The 22,574-nt window shown below is 56.5% G+C and overlaps 1 protein-coding gene across 9 annotated transcripts in view; it reads right to left on the bottom strand.

The window, feature by feature from the left end:
• Positions 1–22,574, bottom strand: part of Hspg2 (heparan sulfate proteoglycan 2) — a 97,036-nt gene that overhangs the window by 34,890 nt on the left and 39,572 nt on the right. For 5 of the 9 annotated variants that reach the window (XM_087215622.1, XM_087215623.1, XM_013074281.3 and 2 more), the window contains exons 7-36: positions 21,213–21,341; positions 20,707–20,964; positions 20,506–20,625; positions 17,618–17,749; positions 17,376–17,520; positions 17,131–17,282; positions 16,897–17,043; positions 13,792–13,955; positions 13,398–13,577; positions 13,111–13,307; positions 12,857–13,004; positions 12,094–12,221; positions 11,708–11,794; positions 11,573–11,631; positions 11,327–11,394; positions 10,292–10,432; positions 10,005–10,181; positions 9,676–9,855; positions 9,457–9,575; positions 8,757–8,868; positions 8,529–8,642; positions 8,320–8,447; positions 7,934–8,020; positions 7,598–7,647; positions 7,251–7,345; positions 6,964–7,104; positions 6,486–6,677; positions 1,528–1,620; positions 1,157–1,237; positions 725–955 (exon numbers count right to left, since the gene is read on the bottom strand). In XM_087215622.1, the coding sequence (XP_087071748.1) occupies positions 725–955; positions 1,157–1,237; positions 1,528–1,620; positions 6,486–6,677; positions 6,964–7,104; positions 7,251–7,345; positions 7,598–7,647; positions 7,934–8,020; positions 8,320–8,447; positions 8,529–8,642; positions 8,757–8,868; positions 9,457–9,575; positions 9,676–9,855; positions 10,005–10,181; positions 10,292–10,432; positions 11,327–11,394; positions 11,573–11,631; positions 11,708–11,794; positions 12,094–12,221; positions 12,857–13,004; positions 13,111–13,307; positions 13,398–13,577; positions 13,792–13,955; positions 16,897–17,043; positions 17,131–17,282; positions 17,376–17,520; positions 17,618–17,749; positions 20,506–20,625; positions 20,707–20,964; positions 21,213–21,341 (4,055 nt within the window). Of the gene's footprint in view, positions 1–724; positions 956–1,156; positions 1,238–1,527; positions 1,621–3,572; positions 3,657–4,124; positions 4,317–4,848; positions 4,951–5,459; positions 5,499–6,485; positions 6,678–6,963; positions 7,105–7,250; positions 7,346–7,597; positions 7,648–7,933; positions 8,021–8,319; positions 8,448–8,528; positions 8,643–8,756; positions 8,869–9,456; positions 9,576–9,675; positions 9,856–10,004; positions 10,182–10,291; positions 10,433–11,326; positions 11,395–11,572; positions 11,632–11,707; positions 11,795–12,093; positions 12,222–12,856; positions 13,005–13,110; positions 13,308–13,397; positions 13,578–13,791; positions 13,956–16,896; positions 17,044–17,130; positions 17,283–17,375; positions 17,521–17,617; positions 17,750–20,505; positions 20,626–20,706; positions 20,965–21,212; positions 21,342–21,739; positions 21,791–22,574 lie in introns of all 9 variants that reach the window. The other 4 variants (XM_087215619.1, XM_087215626.1, XM_087215621.1 and 1 more) reach the window with 2 other exon arrangements.

The raw sequence follows: 22,574 nt of genomic DNA, 5'->3' as shown, positions 1-22,574 counted from the left end.
CAATATTCATTCATCAAGCATTAACTGGGCACCTACCAGGCAGACTCCAGGTCTCCTAGAGCTTCTGCAGGGGCTCTTGGGTGTCATCCAAGTGACAGCCCTCTGCCCCTCACAGCCTCTCCCTCCGCTCAGGCCTCCTTACCTCCATCTCTCCCAGCCAGTCCCATCCTGGGTCCAGCTCTGACCACAGCACTCCCTTTGCTCCTCAGCCTTCCCTCAGCAGGAGGGGCTCGTGCTGGCTTTTGGGGGTGACCTTGCTCCAGTTCAGGCTGGTTCCCCACATGTTCCTAGGCTTCTGCTCCCCACTCCTGTCTACAGTGCTCCCCTCTCTGACATGTCCTTGCTCGGCTTTGCCTAGAGTCCCCTCTGCTTCTGTGTGGGCCTCCCTGTCCCTGCAGCACGCCCTGAGAGTGCAGCAGGGCTTGTGGCAATGCTGCTCAGTGATTGGAACACTGGAACACCAAGGCTCTGAAGTCCATCAGACCTGAGTTCAAACAAGTTTCTGCTACATGTTAGCTTCGTGTCCTTGGGTAAGTCACTCATTCCTCTGTGCCTCTCTTTTGACCGTAAAGGGGATAATTCATGTATCTCAGGGATACTGGGAAAGATAACTCATGATGTGAAGGGCAGGGTGTCATCTGGTCATGGCAGCAACCACGGGCCATGATAAGAACCACTGGTCACCACACAGAGCAGAGGTGGCCAGGCTGGGCACCATACTCACCTGGCAGGACAAGCCCACGTAGCCCGGGGGGCAGCGACACTCCTCCACCTCCAGGGCCCGGGGTCCATCTGTGGGTCCTGGCTGGGCCACCTCCAGACTCACGGCACTGATGCTGGCTGCCAGTGCAACTGAGGAGAATGTGGCCCGGATCAGGAGCTCATCTAGGTCAGCCAGTGCCATTAGCAGGTGCTCTCGGGTGGCCGGCTGCCCATCTGGCCGCCGCCAGAATTCCTGGGAAGGCAACAGAGAATGTGGGTGAAGGCTAGGGCTTTGCATGCTGCTCCTGCAGTCCCCATCTCTGGCCTTTAAGACCCTGACCCAGTGTGGGGGGAGGATGCACAGGGAGGGGCAGGACAGCTGTATCACAGCAGGGCTCTGTCAGGGAAGGCAGTGGGCAGGGTCACACACCATGTGGCCACAGAACTCCCCTACCTCTCGGAAGATGATCTCGTAACTCCTCCTCTCAGGGCCCTGTGGTGCCGGCTGGGAGGCCACCAGCATGATGTTGTTGCCCTGGAGAGACACGGGTGGGTTCGGAAGGGGAACTGAGGGGCTCTTCGAGAGAAAGGCGCCCCCCACCAGTCCCAGACTCTCCATACCCCTAGGCCCCCCATCTCTGTTTTCCCAGGCTCATGTGCCCAGAGGAGTCAGGCACCTGCCCACTGCCCCTGTGCCCAGTGTGCCTCGCTGAGGTGCCATGGCCTTGACACTGCAGGCTGTCGGGCCAGCTCAGAGACTGACTCTGAAAGTGCATGGCTTCTCTCCTCCCCTTCCACCTGCCTGCCAGGCGCCCAAGTACTCACCATGATCTGGATGTCAGGGTCAGAGAGCGGGCTGCCCTGAGGCCCTGCAGTGTAGGAGAGGGTGTACCGCAGCTTCCCACCATATGCTGCCACCTGCAGGAGACAGCCTCTGTCACACAGGCTGCCCTGCGCCTCTCTGCCTGTGGGCCACACCTGTGCCCCAGGAGGCCTGTGGTCGCCTGGGAAACAAGCTACCTCTCAGTCCCTGCCAGCATCATACACAGATTTATGGGGTTCTCCATTCCCCACTGCCTGATGGTCTCACCTACAAGCTTCAAGTCCCTTTTCATTTACAGAAATTTCCCACACAGTGACAGAAGTAATGATAGTGACAGCCAAAGGCAAATGTTCTCAGCCACAGGCAAGGGCTGGGGTGTCCCGACGATTTGCTGGAGTAGATGTGTTTGGTCTGCCCAGAATCCATTTCCCTTTTTCTGCAAACTACACCGGGTGCTCCTTAAAGAACAGCTCTTCTTCTACATGCAGCCCAGAACGAGCCAGGCCTGGCCAGTTGGCACAGCCCACCACTCCCCTCCCCCTGTCAGGGACAGACAAGGGAACCCAGCTCTTCTGTCTCCTGGGTCAGAGAAACTCCCTGCTCCACTCAGATGAGAAGTGCAGAGGATGCCAACTGAGATAAAGCCCAAGGGAGTCCCTGGATCCAGCCACACCTGATAGCAGATGTCCTTGGACCTGCAGTTGCATGAGCCAATGGATTCTTTGTTCAAGACAAACCAGTTGGGCTTGAGTCTTCTGTTGGTGGGATTGGAAGAGTTTTTCGGGGTTTATCAGGAGCTTTCATGTGGGCAGCTGAGGCCCCAGCTTTGCTCCACTGGACTTTCCTTTCTTTTTCTTTTCTTTCTTTCTTTCTTTCTTTCTTTCTTTCTTTCTTTCTTTCTTTCTTTCTTTCTTTCTTTCTTTCTTTTTTTGAGGCAGGGTCTCCCTTTGTAATTCAAGCTGGCCCTGAACTCATTATGTAGCCCAGGCTGGCCTCGAACTCATAGCAATCCTCTGCCTCCTGAGAGTTGGGATTACAGGCATGCACCATCATGCCCGGCTTTGGACTTTCCTTTTCTCCTTAGCCACCAGGGCAGATGGTCATCTCAGTACCACACTGCATCAGCCCCTTGCACCTACTAGTTTATCTGTGTGGCTGCTCAGTTGGGGAGCATTTTTTTGGTACCAGGGATCGAACTCAGGACCTTGAGCTTTTGAGGCAGGCTTGTCACCACTGAGCTAAAGCTCCAGCCCCCAATTGGGGAGCATTTCTCAAACACCTGCTGGCTACATGCCAGGTCCTGGGCAACAAGGGACCTGGAGCCTTCCTCCACAAGCTCAGGGTGAGGTAAGGAACTAGGGGCATAACCAAGCAAGAACCAAACAAATGGTTTCCTGTTTGTTTATCCAAGTTCAAAGCCATATCTGGGACCAACTTTCTAGCAAGTTGCAGGTGTGTTTGGCACAGTAATCAGGGGGAGGACTCTGTAGTTTGGGAGAGACCTGGTCTCAAATTCCAGCTATACTGAGTGGACATCTTGGATGAGTCACTTAACTTTCTGAGCCCTACTTTCCTCATATGGAAATGGGAGTAAAAATGATACTGTTAAGGGCACCATGAGGACTGTGCAACTCAGAACACATATATGACACCCTCAAGCACAGTGCTGAGAACACAGGTCAAAGCGGACAACACCCCACTACTGCTGACCCCTCCTGCCCTCCCGTGCCCCAAATCTCATTATCTCGTTGCATATTAGACACACTCTAAAGAGGCGCTCTGTGTCATTTGAGGAACAAGACGGAAGCAGTATCGACACAGTATTAATGCTAAGGCCAATGCTGAACGTAAGAACGTCAACAATGACTGTGAGAACAGGACCCACAGTGAGCTCCGGGACACTGCTCTTCTGCCTGTACACAGCACAGCACACAGTGACTACTTAGTACTTGGTTGCAGGAGGACCTGTACATGAGGCCTCAAGGAAGTTCCTTCCCTGCTATGGGCCTCAGTCTACTGATTTGTCATAATCCCAACTCCTCATTACCTTGTTCCCCAGGAAGGCTTGGGGCAGCTGCCAATAATAGAGGCTTCCAGGAAGCAGAGAGAAGCCTTCATAGGAGAGAGAGAACTAGGATAGAAGGGCAGGTGGTAAGAGCAGGGGTAGGACAGAGGACACAGGTGCTACAGGGAGGCCCTGCACTGGGGCAGCAGCATAGGCCCCAGCCCTGCCCACAGCTCAGGCCCTCACCCTGCTCTCTGGGCAGCTGGCTTCACCTCCAGACCCAGGACCTAGCTGCAATCTCTGGGCATGGTATGGGTGGCATCTTCCCATGTCTGCTGTGTAGCTCTCATGGACCCCAAGAGAGGTGTGCACATTGGGAAATGTTTTAAAATCTAGTAGCTCTTTGCACATGTATTAAAAATGCAGGACTACCATAACTAAATTGGTACAGGATCGATGTAAAGGGAAATCTTAAGTGAAGAATAGACTAGAAATTGTACAGCTGAGTGAGAAATGCCTGTGGTCTATAAAGCATGGTGGGTGGGGGTCCTTCGGTGGGGCTGGGGGTCCCTGGGCAGGTACCTTGGCACATACCTTAGAGCCTGCAGGGGAAGACAGAGGACTAGAGGAAGAAGAGGATGAGGAGGAAGAGGGAGGGGCCACTCGAAGAGCAGCTGCAGGCTGGGAGTAGGGAGGAAGCCCCTGGGAATGGGGTTGGGGGTGGGCAGCAAAGCTGGCAAGGAGCTGCCAGATCTCAGCATCCATCCGCCTCTGGGCCTCATCCACCTGGGGGACCGGGAGAGGAAGGACAGAGGAAAAGAGCAGAAAGGGACAGAAAGGACACCCGTGAGGCTCTGTCTGCCTTCCTTCAGCCTACACCAGACCCACAGCCTCCCACTTCTGCACCAGCCACACACCAGTGCCAATGCCCACTGCTCTGCCCTGTGCCCTCTTGATCACTTGCTCTTTAGGAGCCCAGTGGGTATCCTGGGATGGGCCAGCTGTCTATGGGCCAGGCCTGCCAGGGAGAGGCCTCCAAAGGGTGCCCAGCCCGAGAGGGGCAGACAGCTGTCCAACAGAGGCCAGAGGTTCTTGGGGTGGCCCACTGCTTCTGAGGTGCTGGAGGCTGCTCCTTGGGGCTTCCTTTCCATGAGGGCCCTTGGCAGGAGCCCAAGCCACTTGTGGAACTATAAGGTGGACTGGGAATTGGGCTGGGCCTCTAGCAGCATAGAGAAAACGGTCCAGAAGGGCCAGGCCTTGGTTCAAGTTTATTCCCTGGTTCCCAGACACAGTCTGTCTTGGCCAAGCTCCTTGTTACCTGTGATGCCCACTGTGCATGACCCCTGCCCTCTGGGGGCCCCAGGATTCTCCCAGCTGTCACAGCTGCCCGCCACTGCTCCTCTGAGAGGGACGTGCGGTTCTGACGGGGTGGAGGTCACAAGCCAGCTCAGTCCTCCCGAGGACACAGAGCTGGACACAGAGCTCTCTCCCTGTGGACACGGTGGCCAGAAAGGGCCACACTGCCTGGGGAGAAAGATGCATGCTCCCCTCTGGGGGCTGACACACAGGGTTACCTCAGGCCACAAGTGCACATGGGGGTTGATGGAGGTTTCCTGGGGAGCAGTGCCAGGGGAAACTGGGGGCCAGGTGCAGTCATGCAGATTAGCATCTGGTTAGTTTCCCTGCCACCTTGGTCACCATCCTGACCACTGACAGTTGGCTCAGGACCAGACCACAGGCAGGGAGGTGAGCAAAGACACACAGCCTCTCCTGATGGCAGCACAGGGCTTGGGCACACTAGTGCCCTAAGCCTGGGACAAGGCACTCCCTGAGCTAATGTAGACCCATGCTGCCCTGGGCACTGCACATCTCCCCATGCAGGACAAGGCATCGAAGAACACACCATGCCTGCAGCGCACCAAAGCCTACCTGGTGAGCCCGGCGCATCCGCGCTAAGTATGCCTCTGCCTGTGGGGTGCAAGGAAAGGCCAGAGGAGGAGAGGAGAGAAAGGCTTAAGAGTGGAGGGAGAATGTGACAGGGAGGCAGAAGGGAGGGAACTCAAGAAAGGCCCACAAGGTAGCCAACTCTCAACAAGCTGAGGTATTCCAAGGAATGGGGACTGGGCAGCCTCAGAGACCCTCCTCCCAAGTGTCTGTGGGCACTGGCCTGCCAGCCGCACATTCCTGTGCCAATCCCTGGTACTGCAGGGTGGCTGTGACTTGAGGAGTACACGTGGGCAGGCTGCCTGTGTCCACCCCTTAGACTTCGCCCCCACAGTACCATCCCCAGCATCACCACCCCAGAGCACGTGTCAGCGCAGAAGAGATAGGCTCCACAGCCTCTGATCTGGGTTTGAATCCAGCCTTTGCCATCTGCTAGCTGTGCACTTTAGGTAAGGTCCCCTCAGCCTGTCTTGCCTTGTTTTCCTCAGTTATGAAGTAGGAGAGTGGAGTATCTGGCCCAGACAGTTGTGGCTTCTGACACACAAAAGTGCTCAGAACAATGCCTGGCACATGGTAAGAGCTCAGGAGAAGCGACCTGTAAGAATGACTATGCCTAATCCCCAGCTCAGAGCCTGCAGTGTAGACCAGTGGATTTTAAGTGAATGAAAGTGACTGGGTCTCATTTGTCCTTGTATTTGGAGGGCCTGGCACAAGACTCATCTGTTGGAAACTGCACAAAAGCTCAGAATCATTACCAACTGAACTTTGATCATGTGCCCAGAGCCCCCTCCAACCTCCCAGCTCCCTGAAGCTGAGGATTATCAGAGGGTCCAGAGATTCAGATCCACATCTACTGGACCCCAAAGGGACATGCTGAACCATAACACAGCCGCTACGGGAAGACCGCTGCCTGCTGAGACTACTCCAAGGTGAAGTTTTGTCTGTATCCACCATGGTGCCCAGAGGGACCCAGCTCAGAGCTAGTGCTCTGGGCGGTCTGAGCCCTCCCACCTTGTCTCCTTGGTACGTCTCCGGGAGCTGCCAGTAGAAAGACTCATGGCCCAGGTGGGCAAAGTTCCCGAAAGACAACTGGGCGCCATTGGGCACAGGTTCGATGGTAAAGTCTCCTGCCAGGCGGCTGTTGCGCTGTGGGTTCACCAGGGCAAAGCCTTGGAAATCCCCAGGGGTGAAGTGGGTGTAGATCTAGCAACAGAAGGAGGACAAGTGTCAGTCTAGAACTGGGGCACCTTAGGGAGCCTGGGAATGGGAAGGCATCAGGGCAGGAAATGGGTGCTTGCTGAGATGGGGGAGGGCATCAGGGTGAGGATGGGGCGGTGCTGGGCTCACTCCGAGACAAGCAATAATGGGGACATGGGAGTTTTGGACAGGGCTCAGTGCTGAGATGGGAACAAAGGAGACAAGGGGATGGTATTCCCAGAGGGAACTGGGACATGATTGGAACTAGGCCCCAGACTTCCCTGGCTCTTACCAGGTGGCGAGTGTAGGAGGAGCTGGTGCACTGCTGGGTGACACCCATGCAGAAGCAGGGCAGGCAGCCCTCAGGGTTGCTGGCGCTCAGGTAGAAGTGGTGGGGCTGGCAGTGGCTGCAGGTGGGGCCTTCTACCTGGGCCTGCAGGGGGCAGATAGCAGGTGTGTGCAGGGAGCTGCAGGTCTCCTGCTCCCCCCAGACCCTGAGGCCAGCAGCTGGAGCAGCCCTGCCCCACCCCAATTCCAAGGCAGAGCCAGGCCTCGAAGATCACAGGGCTTTGGACTGACCTTACACTGGCAATGGCCAGCGGTGTCACATTGGCTGCTAATGCTGCCCTGGGGGTCACAGTTACAGCCTGTCCCACCTGGCACCTGGCTGTCTCCTGAAGTAGAGAGAATCTATAACTAAGAGCCCCAAAACATCCCTGGGCACCCTATTCCCACCGCTGTCCCAGCATGCAACTCGGCAAGGAGAAAAGGGACGGGCCAGGGACACATGCAGAAGCAGACAGAGGTCAGAAAGGTAAAGCCACCTGCTCCAGGTCATGGGGGAACAGAGGCCCTGTCCTGGCTCTACCCCAGAAGACTGGGGAGCCTGACCCTGGTGACCTCCCTGCTCCTGTAACGCTACTCACTTTGGCAAGGCCGGCCCAGGCTGGGGTTGCCATAGTAACCAGGGTCACACCTGCAAAGAGAAAAAGCCAAATCTTGGGGAGCCTGGGCAGAGCCCAGGCCTATGATAGGGATGCATGGAGGACAGCAGAGGTGTGCCCGAGGCCACGCAGCAGGCAAGATGGCTTGATCAGGTCTCGAGCTGAGGACCTTCGACAAGTGCAAGGGACCTGTGGGAGACTCAGCCCGAGTCGGTCAGAGGGTTTCCAATGTCAGGCTTTGGGGGCCTGGTTCCTCCTAGACAGGAGGGCTGGCCTGCCTGAGGGCTCCAGGTACTGCATGCCCCCTGTCTGCCTCACCTCTCACAGTGACGCCCGCTGTGGCCTGGAGAGCACGAGTCACAGGTGGGGTGGCCATCTGTGTCCAGAAAGCAGGTGTGGGCAGCCCTGGGGGAGGGGGTGTATAGTCAGGAAGGCAGCAGGCCCTCCCTCAGGACCATAGTAAGAGAGGAGCTGGGCCAAGTTCCCTGTGTATCGCCTTGCTCTCTGGTGCACAGGGGCTGAGGTGAGGGCTCTACCTCCACAGGTGGGGAGGCCCAGGTATTGAGGGCAAGTGTGTCCTCTTCCAAGTGCTACACTGAGGAAGCCACATGTGGGATTTAATCACTGCCTCTCAACAGGGCCAGAGAGGGGGAACACGGAAGGGGGTGGTGGACCCCTCAAGGAAGGGCAGGGCCCAGACACACTGGCCAGTAGCAGGGGCTCCATGGCATGGGCACGGCTGGCAGTCCTGGGGTGTCCCACGCTGGGCATCCCCGAAGTATCCTGGCTGGCACTGCTCACACCGAGGGCCCTCCGTATGGTGCTGGCAACCCTGGGGGGACAGAGTGTGGTCAGAGCTGGGCCCTTAGAGGCCACAGATCCCTCAGGTAGGGAAGAAGAGGGTAAGACTCACCTGGCAAGCACCTGTCTCAGGCTCACAGGCCTCCGAGTGGCCATGGCAGCTGCAGCGTTCACAGGTGCCCAGGTAGAGGCCACTGGGCATGCGTGTAAAGCCTGCGTCACAGTCCTAGGAAAGGAGATGAAGGGATGCTGGACTGGGAGGTGCAGGGAGATAGGGAGCTAAAGGGAACAGCCAGGGAGCATAGTGGAGGGGCTGGCTGCTGGCGGAGCCTGGGCTCACCTGGCAGGATGGGCCCCGATACCCGGGTGGGCAGGTGCACTGTTCCACTTCCAGTGCAGGGTCCTGGCCGGTGACCTCAGGCACAGCCACGTCCATGCTGATGTCAGAGATCCTTCGCATGTGAGACACACTCCGAATAAGCGTGTGCTCACTGTGTGCCAGCCATGCCTGGAGTCCCAGATGAATTACCCTGGGTGTCCCTCCAATGGCCCTGTCACAATGCCGTGGGACCCTGTCTAGAGGCCCGGCCCAGGCCATCATGGCAGCCACATGGGGTGGGGCTAAGGGCTCACACCTCAGACTCTCTCCAGAGCCCAGCCAGGTGAAGTAGCACAGGACAATAGCCCTCTGCTTCCCCATAAGAGGATTCCACAAGGCCATTTACTCTCCAGAACACCCCGTGGGATGAGGCTGAGGTCCTATCCCTACTTGGCCTGTCTTGTGTCCCCTTCTTCATGAGCTTCCCATGGAATCACACACACACCAACCCTAGTCTCAGGCTCTACTTCTAGGGGCCCTGGCCTGAGCTCAAGGGGAGAGACATCAGTCAGCACAGCCTCCTTTAAACCAATGGGGAAAATGAGCCACGAAAAAGCCACAAAGCCTGTACGGTGCACGGCTGGCAGCCTGGTTGCACCTCAGTTCAGCGTAGACTGGAGCCTCCTCCCTGTACTCCCTTTTGTCCTGCCCAGGCCCAGACCTGCTCTCCATGGGCCGCTGGGTGTGGGATGCTTGGATCAGGAGGGCATCAATGCCTGCCAGTGCCATCAGTAGGTGCTCCCTCGTGGCCGGCTGCCCATCAGGCCGCTGCCATGCTTGCTGCCAGGGAGAGGACATGCAAGCATAAGCCCTGGCATCCTGGGTGCTGACGAGTGTGAAAGGAGCAGGGCCGAGGCTACCCACACCCTGAAGGGCTCACCTCCCGGAAGGGCACAGTGAAGGTGCTGGGCTGCCCGGGGCTCGGCTCCCGGGAGGTGTGATGCTCTAGGATGATGCCATTGCCTTGCAGCACCACCAGCGGCTGCCTGTGTAGGGGTGCAGAGCTGGGCTGGGGCCTCTGGGTCACTGTGAAGCGCAATTCTCCGCCATAGGAGGTCACCTGGGGCATGGGGCGGACAGGTGCTCAGTCCCTGCCCCGGCCATCTTTTCCTCCCAGGGGTCCTACCATTCTCCATGACGCCCCACACTCTGCTTCCCATCCTCTGCCTATGCTGTTCCCAGTGCCCAAAGTTGCTTGTCCCTGCCCACCTTGTCCCCCCGGAAAGGTGCAGGGAGGCTCCAGAAGTAGGGTCCAGACAGGAGGCTGTGGAAAGACGAGAAGACCAGCTCCCCAGACGAGGGTGAGGAGATTCCCTCGCTGGTGGTGTGGGTGCCTGCAGCATTGGTCAGGCTGAACTGCGTGGGCTCCTTGGAGGCCCCGAGCACCTGGAAAGGGAGCAGAGGCTGGGTTGGGGGGCCGTGGCCTGAGACTGATCCTTGCCTCATCCAGTCCTGGGCTGGGCCACCCCACCTGCCCCCTGGCCCCACAAGGGTACCTGGTCGCGGCTCCAGGACGAGCTGGTGCACCGGCGACTGACACCCATGCAGAAGCACTTGAGGCAGCCATCGGGGTTGCGAGTGCTCAGGTGGAAGGAGCCTTCAGCACACTCATTGCACAAGCGTCCCACCACATTGTTCTGCAGGCACAGACCTGGAAGCTACAGGACAGCCCACCAGAGGGGCTCCCTGGAGCTGCCCCCTGAACCACCCACTATCTCAATGGGACCCAGAAGAGCCACTAGAAGTATGCATGCATGGGCACTGCCACCATCTGAGCAATGATTTCCAGTTCATGCGTGCTTGTGCAGCTATTTTCCCTTTGCTCTCTGATTGCCGGGGAGCTCACAAATGAGTTTAGATTTGAAATAAAGCAACTTGGTTGAAGTAGTTTCTACTGCTTAGAGGGTTGCACGTTTCTCTGCAATCACCACCTCAGTCCACTGGCTAAGCACCTTGACAGGTAGATACAGGTATCTCCATTCTTCTCAGAGGTACTGAGCTCAGGGGTGTGAAGTGACTTGCACAAGGTCACTCAGCTTGCTCATCCAGTCAGGAGTGCCTGACTCCAAAATTGGTCAGTCTTTTCTCCACTCACACTGATTTCCTCACTCTGAATGCAAGCAGTACTCCCTCTCTGAGCCTGTTTGTGGGGACACCGATATTGTGTTCATCTGAGGGCTGGTGAGGCGAGGCGAGGAGAGGCGAGGCGAGGCAAAGGCAAAGGCACAGTGCAGACAGCAGCTGTGCACACACTGAGGTCTTAACTCAGGTCACCTGGCTTCCTAACAGGGGCTCCTGCCCAAGGTCAGGCCACCACCACTTCTTCTTTGTTTCCAGTACTGGAGACTACACCTAGGGCCTTCACACCGAGATACATTCCCAGCTTTTTAATTTTTAATTTTGAGACAAGTTCTCACTAAGTTGCCTAGGCAGAACTCAAACTCATGATCCTCCTGCCTTGGCCTCCCAGTGCTGGGATTACAGGTGTGCACTACCGTGCCAGTTCCTTGCCCCCTCACCCAGTGGCCTACCTTACAGAGGCAGGCCTCTCCAGCACTGCTCGAACTGCCTCGCTCATCGCAGCGTACGATCGCCTGGTCTGGGGGCACAGGTGGGTGTCGGCAGGGCAGGTGAGAGTGGCACAGACACAGACAGACAGACAGTCAGGACAGACAGGCAGAGGGAGGTGGCTCTCAAGGATCCTGGGTTCAGGCTGGGCTCCAGGATGGAGCTGGGGCAGCTGCAGGGGAGAGTGCAGGAGGGGCCTGGATACTCACTGGTAGGCCTGCACTTCCCACCCGGCTGGATGGGGTTGCCCTCATATCCGGGAGCACAGCTGGGGGAGACAGAGGCATCAGCAGCCCTTCCTTGACCCCACAGGACAGCCCCCCACCCAGTCCTCTGGCTCTCACCTCTCACAGCGGCGGCCCGTGTAGCCAGGGGCACATGCATCACACGTGGCTTGGCCATCCGTGTCCAGAAAGCAAGTGTCTGAGAACCTGTGAGTACGAAGAGGGCAGGGCATGGGACGAGGCTGGGGGCCAGGCCTGACATACCCACCCCAGAAAATGACTGTGTCCATTGGGACACAACATGCTAGAAGGCACGACCCTGCCTCCCTGCCCACCCATTCCTGATCTCCAGCCTCGTGGCAACTGCAGCCCATAGTAACCGGGCGCTTTGCCTGAAACAGGAAACTGAGGCTGGAGAGCACATGGCACACAGGACAAGTCAGTGATGAGGTCAGAACATGAATTCATGTCTCCGCCTCCCTGCTGCAGCCTGAGCTGGGTCTGACCTTCGGGAGGCATCGATGTAGGGGCAAGGGCAGGGTCGGCAGGCAGTGGCCGTGGGCTTCGTGGCATCTCCAAAGAAGCCAGCTTTGCACTTATTACACTGTGGTCCTTCTGTGTTGTGCTGGCAATTCTAGGAGGGGAGTAGAGGGAGCTGTTCAGTTTTGCAGAGCACTTTGGCCAGACAGGCTGGGGGGTGTTCTCTCCGAGGTGTCTGCGCAGGTCCCCACCAGACCAGAATTGGTCCCCAGCTCTGCAGACAGAGATTCTAGCTGCACCCTGGACTGAAGACAGGGAGCTCATCACCTCGTACGGCAGCTGGCCCCAGAGATGACTCCACAGGCCTCCTTTACCCAGTCCTAAGCTTGACGCCCTCTTCCAACCCGCACCCGCTAGCCAGTTCTGACCTGGGAGTACATTCCTTTACCACTGGCAGCTGTTCGGGGATTTGGAGATAATAGTTCTGCCCTGCTGAGCTCCACGATTCCCATTCTCCACTATTCATAAGAAATTATGTCTGGGCCCCTTCCCCTTGAGGATGTCTGTCCCCTGTGGACTGTGCTTCACACAGCTCTCCAGCATTAAAAGCAGAGAGGGTGCAAGACAGTAAGACTTTCACCTCCCCTGTCTGGATACTGTGTCTTTGCTAGTCCATCCCAAGGTCATGGCATGACAAGCATTCTAGAGGCTTGTGCTAATCTTATGGGCATAAAGGCATCTCATACCATGTCCCTATCTGGTGTCTGACTGCCAGCTGGCACTACTCACCAGGCAGTGGCCATACACAGGGTCACAGAAGCTGGCGTGGCCATTACAGCTGCAGCCAGAGCAGGTGCCCAGGTAGGGTCCACTGGGCACCCGGGTGAAGTGGGTATCACAGCTCTCACAGGACAGGCCGGAATAGCCAATGGGGCACCTGCAGGGACAGCACTGAGAGAGTGGCTGCAGGAACCGGTGGCCCTGCTGTTTCTCTGCTACCCTTGTCAGGATCCCTGTGGTCTGCAGCCATGTGGGCCAGGTACCTGCACTCCTCCACACTGTGGGCGCGGCCGTGGCTGGTGGCATGGGTGACTGTGGTGTCCATGGTGATGTTGCTCAGCCCCACACTGGCCATCTTGGCATTGTACACCGTCTGGATGAGCACCGCCTCCAGGCTCTGAAGCACCTGTAGCATCTCGGCCCGCTGCACCGGCTGGCCAGACTCGTGCACCCAGTGCTCCTGGGGTAGGTGAGGAGGGGTCACTCACCAGTGCCTCCCTGGCTGTGCTCCTGCCCCGCGGGCAGGCCCTCAGAGTTCAAGCACACCCACCTCGGAGAGCTGGACCTGGCGCTGGTTCAGAGACCCAGGGTGGGTGGGCGTGTGGCCTCGAGAGAGCAGGCGACGTCCAGCTCCCACCAGGACCACATCTGGCCGCTCCACAGGCTCCAGTGGGCCGCGAGCTAGCTCGTAGCGCACCTTGTAGCGCAGGGAGCCACCATATGAGTCCAGCTGGGCAAGAAGGGCAGGTTAGGGCAGGGAGGCCGCAGGGATGAGTGATGCCCCACTCCACTCGCCCTCCATGAGCAGCTGTGCCTGGTCCTCCAGCTCCTCCCTCATTCGGCCTCCCCCATGCTCACTCTTCACCACCAGCATCAGGGGAAGCAGCGCCTAGGGGCCTTCTGGGCACAGAGGAGGCCTCAGTCCAGATGGAACTGGCCCTCACCTTATTGCCCAGAAACTGCTTGGGCAGAGCCCAGAAAGAGTCATGGGTGAGAAAGCGACGGGAGAGGTCAACCAGCTGGAACTCCTGCAGGGCGCTGTCCACCTGCAGCTGGGTGGAGGCGAGGGGCGGCATGCCGGGCTGTGAGGGTGACGTTACATTCACACCTGTGGGGCAGAGGGGCTGTGAGGGCAGAGCAATCACCTGGGGCAGGAACCCAGAAAGGTGGGACAGTTCTGCGGGGAATCTGACTCAGAGAAAACTGTGGTCTTTCGCCCAAAGTAAAGCCTAGTGTTTTCCTCCTCTTAGTCTTTGCTTTTTTCTTTTTAGTACTGAGGAACAAACCTAGTGTGTGCTGGCAGGTGCTCAGTGCTGTACCACTGACCTACGTCTCCAGGCCTCTTTAATTCTGAGACAGGGTTTCATTAAAGTGCAGAGGCTGACCCCTAGCTGGTGATCCTCCTGTTTCAGCCTCCCAAGAAGCTGATCCTGAGTAGTGTGGATCAGTTCTCCCAGTCTTTCTCTCCTCCTGATATTTTGGAGCAGCACTTCCTGAAGCAGCGCTGGGGAAGCCAATGCTGTAGAGTGACACCTGGGAGCCATTTTGGGAACCGAAAGGTCAAAGAAAGGTCAGCAAGATTCTCTGCAGCAGGACTTCTCAGGGCCTTTGGCTCACTGAGATTCCTTTACTGTCGGGCTCTAGAGAGCCCAGTGGGGGCAGTAGAGAGCTTTAGAGGGCTGAAAGCCCACAGCCCAGAGCCCCAGTCCTGGCTCTATACCCTGCTACAGAGGCACGAACCTCAGTTTCCCTATCTATAAAATGGTATCAGTAGTGGCCTGCCTTATAGTTGTTGGGGAGATAAAATGAGCAAATGGATTTAAAATGATTAAAATAGAGGACAACACCAAAAAAGTGCTCAAAAGGTGGCTAGCCTTTCTCATTGTTGTTATGACAGGTCCTCTGGTCCAGCCCTCTCCTACACACACATGCATGTGCACACAGTCACCTGACATGGGGACTCCCTTGACAGCAGCCCCCGTCTCTGGCAGCATCAGACCCTGGAACTCTCTGTGGTGACAGAAATCTCCGCATTTGTGTTCTCCCACATGGTACACTGTGGCTAGTGACTCCACACCAGACAGGTAGCTCACTACCACCAAAGCATGGGACAATTCTGATTCTTTTTTTGGTACCGGGGATGGAACTTGGGATCTTGTGTTTTTGAGGCTGGTGGCAGAACCACTGAGCTAAATGCCTGGCCCTGGACAGTTCTGATTCTTAAAAAGTTCTTCCTTAGGGCTGGGGATTTAGCTCAGAAGTGCCTCGCCTGCCTCACAAGCACAAGGTCCTGAGTTCCATCCCCGGAACAACAAACAATTCTTTCTTATGCTGAGCCCACATCTTCAGGCCTGAAGTCTCCCCTTGATCCTTTATCTGAGAATGACCACCCATAGCCCCAAGGCTGGGCCCCAGCCTGCTTGCTTCCTCCTTTCTGGAGCCTCCAGGACCTCCCTCCTGCTCACCATCCACACAGCCTGCCATCATCCAGATTCCAACTAAACAGGCCCGGATCCTGTTTTGCCTGTGATCTGTGCGCCACCCCACATGTACCACCCCCAGTGGTGCCCAGAGCCTCCCAGAGCCTCCGGGGTTTCCATGTGGAAGCTGAAACAGCCCTGAGCTTGAAGGGGTCACTGGCCACCCACTGCTGTCGACATCAGGCCTCAGTCCCAGCTTCCTCCTCAGCTAATGGTGGTCATTAATATTCCAGTGTTCTGGGAGACACTGAAAGGCAACTAAATTTTGTATCATCTCTCTCTCTCTCTTTTTCTTTCTTTCCTTCCTTCCTCCCTCCCTCCCTCCCTCCCTTCCTGTAGCCCAGGCTGGTCTCAACCTCACAGCAATCCACCTGCCTCACCCTCCTGAGTGCCGGGATTACAGCCTTGACACGCATCTTGTACAAGACCTTGAGGCTCCTAAATCCCGAAAGGGCATAACAGGCAGGCACTGTTGAGGACTGCTTCGTAAGAGCCAACCCATCAGCCTGCATTGATCTTCGGTGATCCAGGAAGGAAAAGAGGTCCTCACCAAGGGAAAGGGCTACCTGATGTCAGCTGGCACACGACTGTACTGAGACTTGAACCCAGGTCCATATGACTTCTGGCTTCTCTTAGTCACCCTGCCATTCTTCCTGTCAGAGCTAGACAGGCCCAAGGGACAAAGTCCATCTGATGTTTTTTTTCCTTGTGGTGGAACCCAGGGCCTTTGCACTGAGCTACACCTCTAGCCTTTTTATTCTTCATTTAGACATAGGGTATCACTAAGTCACTAAGTTGCCCAGGTTAGTCTCTAACTTGAAATCCTTCTGCCTCAGGCTCCCAGAATGCTGGGATTACAGGTGTGTGCCACTATGCCTGGCGACCCACTTGGTCATCTTTATATTTGGGAAAAGAGGCCCAGAGAAGCCAAAGCCTGGACCCTTGCACTCTGGGGACACTGGCTCATCTCAGTCCATCAGGATGGGGAGGCAAGGAAGCAGATGACATTAGCAAATACTGCACCCTTCCTGTGGCCCAAAGACTCTGTTGATTGGCTCACACACCTTCATTCATTAGGCCTTTCCAAAAATCTGGGAGTGTGCATCATTGCACTGCTATTTCATTTCATTTATTTGAGACAGGGACTCCCTAAATTGCCTGGCTGTCCTTAAACTTGAGATCTTCCTGCTCAGCCACCTGAACAGCTGGGATTATAGGCATGGGCTACCATACTAGGCTTGCACTTTGATTTTACAGACCACCTGAGCCACAAGGCAGTAGTGTGACAAGGGAATCCTGGCAGTAAGAGTCAGAGTCAGGCTGTGAGCCAGGAGTCTGGCCCAAGAGCCACTCCTCTTCACAGGCCAAAGCAGGGAAGTGTGAAGGTGGATCTGGCTTTTCCTAAGTTTTGGTTCCCCCTGAAATGCTCTTCTGGGGCTCAATGTTTCTCTAGCAACCCTGTGTCCCTTCCACCTTGGTCTTGGTCTGGGTGGCACATGGTGTCCTCTCTCTCAGTTGGCCAGAGACTGGTGTCTCCCGACCTCCCATGGGCCCCAACCCCCAACGCACCCTTGAAGTCACCGGGCTGATCAAAGTGCAGCCGGATCTGGTCCCGGAAGCGGTGGCTGCTCTGACACACGTTGGTGACGCCAAAGCAGAAGCAGGGCAGGCAAGAGGCACTGTGCTCCAGGTAGAAGTGCCCATCGGGGCAGGGGCCTGCAGGGTGGCAGAGAAGGGCTGTGGTAGGCCACAGGCAGGAAGCCTGCTCCACCCCAGCCTGGTACCCACAGGCTGGCACCATACCTCTCTGCGGGATGAGCTCCAGGACACCGTCAGGGATGCCAAACACCATGCCTCGGGCGTTCATGGCCTCGCACGTGTAGGCACCCTGGTCTGCCTCTTTCACATCGCGAATGGTCAGCGTGCCACGGCCACCCTCACTGGTCATGGTAACCCTGGTGGGCCCAGAGACAGAGGTGGGTCATGCCTAGGCCATTGGCCTAGGCTCTGGCAGCCTCGAAGCACCCCACACAGGGCCCAAAGCATACCTGGGGTGAGAAGGGATGTGGCCCCAGTTGAGTCTCCAGTTGATGATGGGGGTGGGGACACCAATGGCCTCACAGGTGAAGGTCACTGTCTGGCCTCGGGAGGCCTGGATGATCTCCTGGGGAGGGGTCACCACCTGGGGAGGCACTGGGGAGACAGAAGCAGGAGTGAGAGGTCTGAAGGACCAGGTAGGGAGGAAGGGTCCCCAGGGGCCGGGCCCATCTGCCACCAACTCCCTCCTCACTGCAGCCAAACTCGTCACTGCGGTCGGGACAGTCGCTCTCCTCGTCACAGTGGAAGCTGGCCGGGATGCACGTGTTGGTGGAGACACACCGGAACTGCGTGGGTGCGCACACCTCATCAGGGTACTTGGCAGCTGGGGGACAGAGCCAAGTGGTGTGGGCATGGGGGCGCTGCCTGCACGAAGGGCTACCCCATCCCCTACCGGCCCCGTCACTTTCCCCGGGAGCCCCAGGGCCACCATGGTCTCATCCACCTCACCCTCAGCTGGCCCTGCCACAGCTGCCACACTGTCCCACCCAGCAGAACACAGCCACCAGTCTACCCTAAAACAGCTCCTCACATTAGCTCACCCCGAAGACTTACTCCCATCCCCCTAAAATATGACATCCCTTCGTGGTTGTGGCCTGGAGGTTGCTTGTGCCCAAAGGCTCATGTGGTAGAAGTCTGGCCCCACTGTAGTGATGTGGAAGGGGTAGGAACTTTAAGAGGTGAGGCTTAGTAGGGGGTCCTTAGGTCACAGGGGTTCATCCTTAGGAAGGACTGTGGGACAGTTCCCCCTGACTTCCTGTTTAAGATGTGACCTCTTCCTCCTGCTCTTGTTCCCATCACTGCCATCTGCCATGAGGTGGTACAACCAAGAACCTGCTCTGTTTCATCAGAGCCTGCTCTATGCTGTTTGGGCTTTCAGCCCCCAAATTGTGAGGTAAATAAACCCCCTTCGTCATACAGTTAGCCTGCTTTGGGTATTTCAGCATAGTAATGAAAAACAGACGAAAACACAGTCGCTCACATCATCAGCCACTTTCAGAGTCAGAGAAGTGAAATCTTGAACGGACAAAATCCCTGTTAAGGCATAGCCAGAGGAGCTGGTGTCTGTGGCCACTAGGTAACCCGTACTGTCCTCCATACTGGACAGGCCTTGCAAGGGACCTGTTATGGGGAGGATCTCCTATGGGCTCCATGCTCTGTACCCCTGTTCACTGGCCCAGGGATGGCACCTGAGCTGGAGCAGGCACCCATCGACAGGCTGGCCTGCCACAGGCCTGGGCCCCTGCTAGGCATCTCTAGTAGGTGGTGACCCACGTTCTTCCTCAGGGGGACTGAGCATGGGAGACAGAGAGGGTGAGGAAGGCACAGTGCAGGAGTGGAAGCCATGCATCCAGACAGGAGCCAAGCAGGCCACCATCTATGACACACTCTGACCAACCTTCTGAAGGGCCCCCAAGGCCACTCAGCTTTACTTCCTCTTCATTTTGTGCTGTCAACAAGTACTCAGCCTTCCTTGGCTCTTCCCCAGCAGAAGCCTCACAGAGGGGCTTTTCAGCCAAAACCCTCCATTACATCCTCCTCCCAAGGGGCTGGTGTTCCCAGGCAAGCTTAGAGCCCCAGGAGGTGTCATGAGACTGCCAGTGTATGACACAGTGCTGCCTCTACCCAGAGACTGCTGCAGGGCAGGGAAGGTGGTAGAAGGCAAGAAAAGCCAGGCAGGCTGACAGCAGCAATGTCGACGCATACCAGATACATGACCCAGGGCCAGATGGGAGTGACTTGAAGATTATCTTCAACCTTAGACTGACAAGCACAGGCTCACATCCCAGGAGAGGACACACAAGGTGCCATCTGATGTGTTTCTGATGCTCCAGCCTCCCTCATCTATTTAACTGTCATGAAGTCAATACTGTCTGAGACAGTGAAAAGATGGATGGGTGTGCAATGAACAGAGGGCTGGGTAGACAGATGTATGACAGGAATAATGTTGGGTAGGTGGATGGATAGAGAGGTGGGACACAGGTAGTGGGTGGATGGATTGATGGTAGAATGGATGGGAAGAAGGATGTTGGATTGATGGGTGGATGAAGAGTTAGGTAGAAAAGGATGGATGAGTGGATGGATGAACAGATGGATGGATGGACGGGTGGATGGTTGAAAGGATGATTAGATGGATTGACAGATGGATGAAGATCTGGGTAAATGAAGGAACAAATGACTCAGAACCAGCTTTAGATGAAAAACGTAGGCCCATAGTATGTTTAAAATGGCCATGTTAGAAATGATCCCCAACACAACACCATTGAGAGGTGGCACTCTGTCCTGGTGCCTGGGTTAATGTAGCCATCAGAGGAGTGGATTCCTGATAAAGGAGATGTTTTGGCCCTCTCCCTCATTCTCTCTTGCCAACGTGATGCCTTTGCCATGGTAGGACAAAGCAAGAAGACCCTCACCAGATACAGTCCCTGGATCTTGGACTGCCCAGCCTCCAGAACTGTTGGCCAAATAAACCTCTATTGCTTATCAAGTGCTCAGCCTTGGGTATTCTTCACAGCAGCACAAAATGGACTCATACAGCCCACAGGGTAGGGATTCAACTCACATGTACACGAGGACCCCAGCACCAAGGGGCCACAGTGTATCACACTCTCAGCCATCCACTTGATGCCCTGCTTTCCCACAGTAACAAAAAAATACCAGTGCTCACAAAAATGCAGCCGAGCAAGAGAGCACAAACCAGGGGCAGTCTAGCCATCTGCAGCTCGGGGCCTGAGGCTTCATAGCTCTAGTCACAGATGAACTTTAAAATTTTATTATTTTGCAGTGCTAGGTATAGAACCCAGGGACTTACACATCTTAGGCAAGCACTCTACCACGGAGCTATGTCCCCAGCCCTTTTTAAAATTTTGGGGCAGGGTCCCATTATGTAACCCACGCTGGGCTTGAATTTGCAATCCTCCTGTCTCAGCTTCCCAAGCAGCTGGGATTACAGGTGTGTACCACCTGCCCAGATTAGAGACAAACCTTGACTTTTATCTCCAGAGGAGGCCAACAGCTGTCTGGGGGGATGGGGAGCAAATGACCTGGGCCAGGCAGGCCAGGGCGCTGAGGGACACTCACGGCAGTTGGCCTCGTCGGTGCGGTCCTCGCAGTCGAAGTCACCATCACAGCGCCACAGTTTGAGTGCACAGTGCCCGTTCCCACAGGGGAACTCGTTGGGCTCACAGGGTGGGGGTGGCCCTGTGGGATGAAGCAGTCTCAGCAGTGGCCTCCTGGGCCAGCGCTCCAACCTGGCTCCCACAACCCCTGCCTGTGGCTCACCGCAGTCCAGCTCATCACTGCCATCCCTGCAGTCTTCCTGCCCATCACAGAGGTAGTCTTTAGGGATGCAGTGCCCACTGTGGCATGCAGCCTCATGGAATGCACAGGGCACGGGTCTGGCTAGATCGGGAAGCAGAGGCTGGGGACGGAGGGTGTCTGATGGCCGCCATGTGCTGGTTGCCTCTGGTGGCCGGGGTGTTAAAGGTGACATCTCTACTACCACCAATGGCGTGGAGCTGACCTCTGGGACCAGCTCCTCTGTGGACAAAGTGCCCGGATGCTTAGCAGAGGACTCCTTACCCCTTGGCCCCACAGTCCCCAGACCCTTCCAATACCCCTCAAGCACACTTGCTGCTGCACACAGCTCCCCCAGCCCTGGACTCTGTCACCCCCTTCCCATGCCCACTCCCACCCTCAGACCCCTGGGCCTGCACAGGCTGACTGTGAGACCCAGGCATAGGTCCCTGGCACCCACAGGCCACCCATGCTCCCGGACAGCCCCTCACCACAGTTGAGCTCATCAGACATGTCCCTGCAGTCAGGCCGCCGGTCACAGCGGTACTCCAGAGCCACACACTCATTGTGGCTGTGGCAGGCAAACTCGGCCTCGGTGCAGACCCTTGGGAACTGGGGCACTGTGGGAGTGGGGGGAGTCAGAGGCGTAGGTTTGGGGTTGCTGGAAGGTGTGACACAGCACAGGGACCACACAGCGGTGAGGGGACCTTGGGGCCTGTATCAGGCCACTGCAGGAGATGGTGAGGGTAAGGAGCACTGGGTGGACACAACCACAGCACACACCAGGGATGGGATGCGTGGCAGTGGCCTCACCATCCCCTTTCAGAGCACTGTGTACAGCTGACATGCCGCATGCATGCAGCCACCACACCACACACATACAAGCCACAGCCTCGGTCAGTGAGGGCACAGGAGGAAGGCAGAAGGCAGCCCAGCTATCTCGCTTTTGTCCTTCTTGCTCTCCAGCCACTAAATTTGCACAGCTCCCCACTGGGCCTGGCTGGGCTTCCATTCTCACCTGGTGTCACTGTGACCCCCACAGCAGCTGGTGGGGGTGGGGGGGTCTGTGCTGGAAAGGAAGGTGTGGTCAGCAGCCATCTACCTGGGGCCTGGGAGCTGAGGGCTGAGCCGACCACCCCACCACCCCAGTCAGGACAACTCCTTGGAAAGGGGGAGAAGAGGTCTGGGAACCTGGCAATCTCTTTTTTTTTGATCCTGGAGATCAAACTTGGGACCTTGTGCTTGTGAAGCAGGCACCGGAACGACTGAGCTAAATCCCCAGCCCAGACCTGGCAATCTTGAGACCTGGGTCTGGGGATGCCAACAGAGCAAGCTGGACCTCTGCATGAATTAACTGAGGTTCTATGTGCAGAGCAAGGGAGGTGATGATCCATTATTTTTTTCCTGATTGAGTTAAACCAAGGCAGGGATGCACTTTGTTCTGTTCTGGGGTCCCCTGAGTGACAGGTATATGGGTGACATGGTGGAACCTTTCCACAGAGGGAACTGAGATAGGACAGGGTGCGAACCACAGGCTGCAAGAGCGAATCAGAACCATCCTAGAGACTCAGGGGTTGAAACAGGACATGGTCCAGTGACAAGCAACCTGGGCTGAGCCTGAGTACAAAGGCCTGGCATGCACTTGGTGTTCAGGAAACCAGGGTTGCTTATTATTGAATGCAAACGTCCTTTGCACTTACACATAACTATCTGAAGAAGGGAATCCTATAGGCAATGTATGTAAGTCCACAGGGTGTGAGCAAAATCTGGGCCTGGTGGATACTTAGAGGAAGCACTCTATGCACTGCCCAAGGCAATACAGACCGATGTGGAGACAAGAGGTCGTGAGCTCC

Source organism: Heterocephalus glaber, unplaced genomic scaffold, assembly GCF_053883595.1.
Source record: "Heterocephalus glaber isolate CG9 unplaced genomic scaffold, H.glaber_assembly_v1.0 deba00001452, whole genome shotgun sequence".
NCBI lineage: Eukaryota > Metazoa > Chordata > Mammalia > Rodentia > Bathyergidae > Heterocephalus > Heterocephalus glaber.
This window is presented reverse-complemented; position numbering and strand designations above follow the sequence as displayed.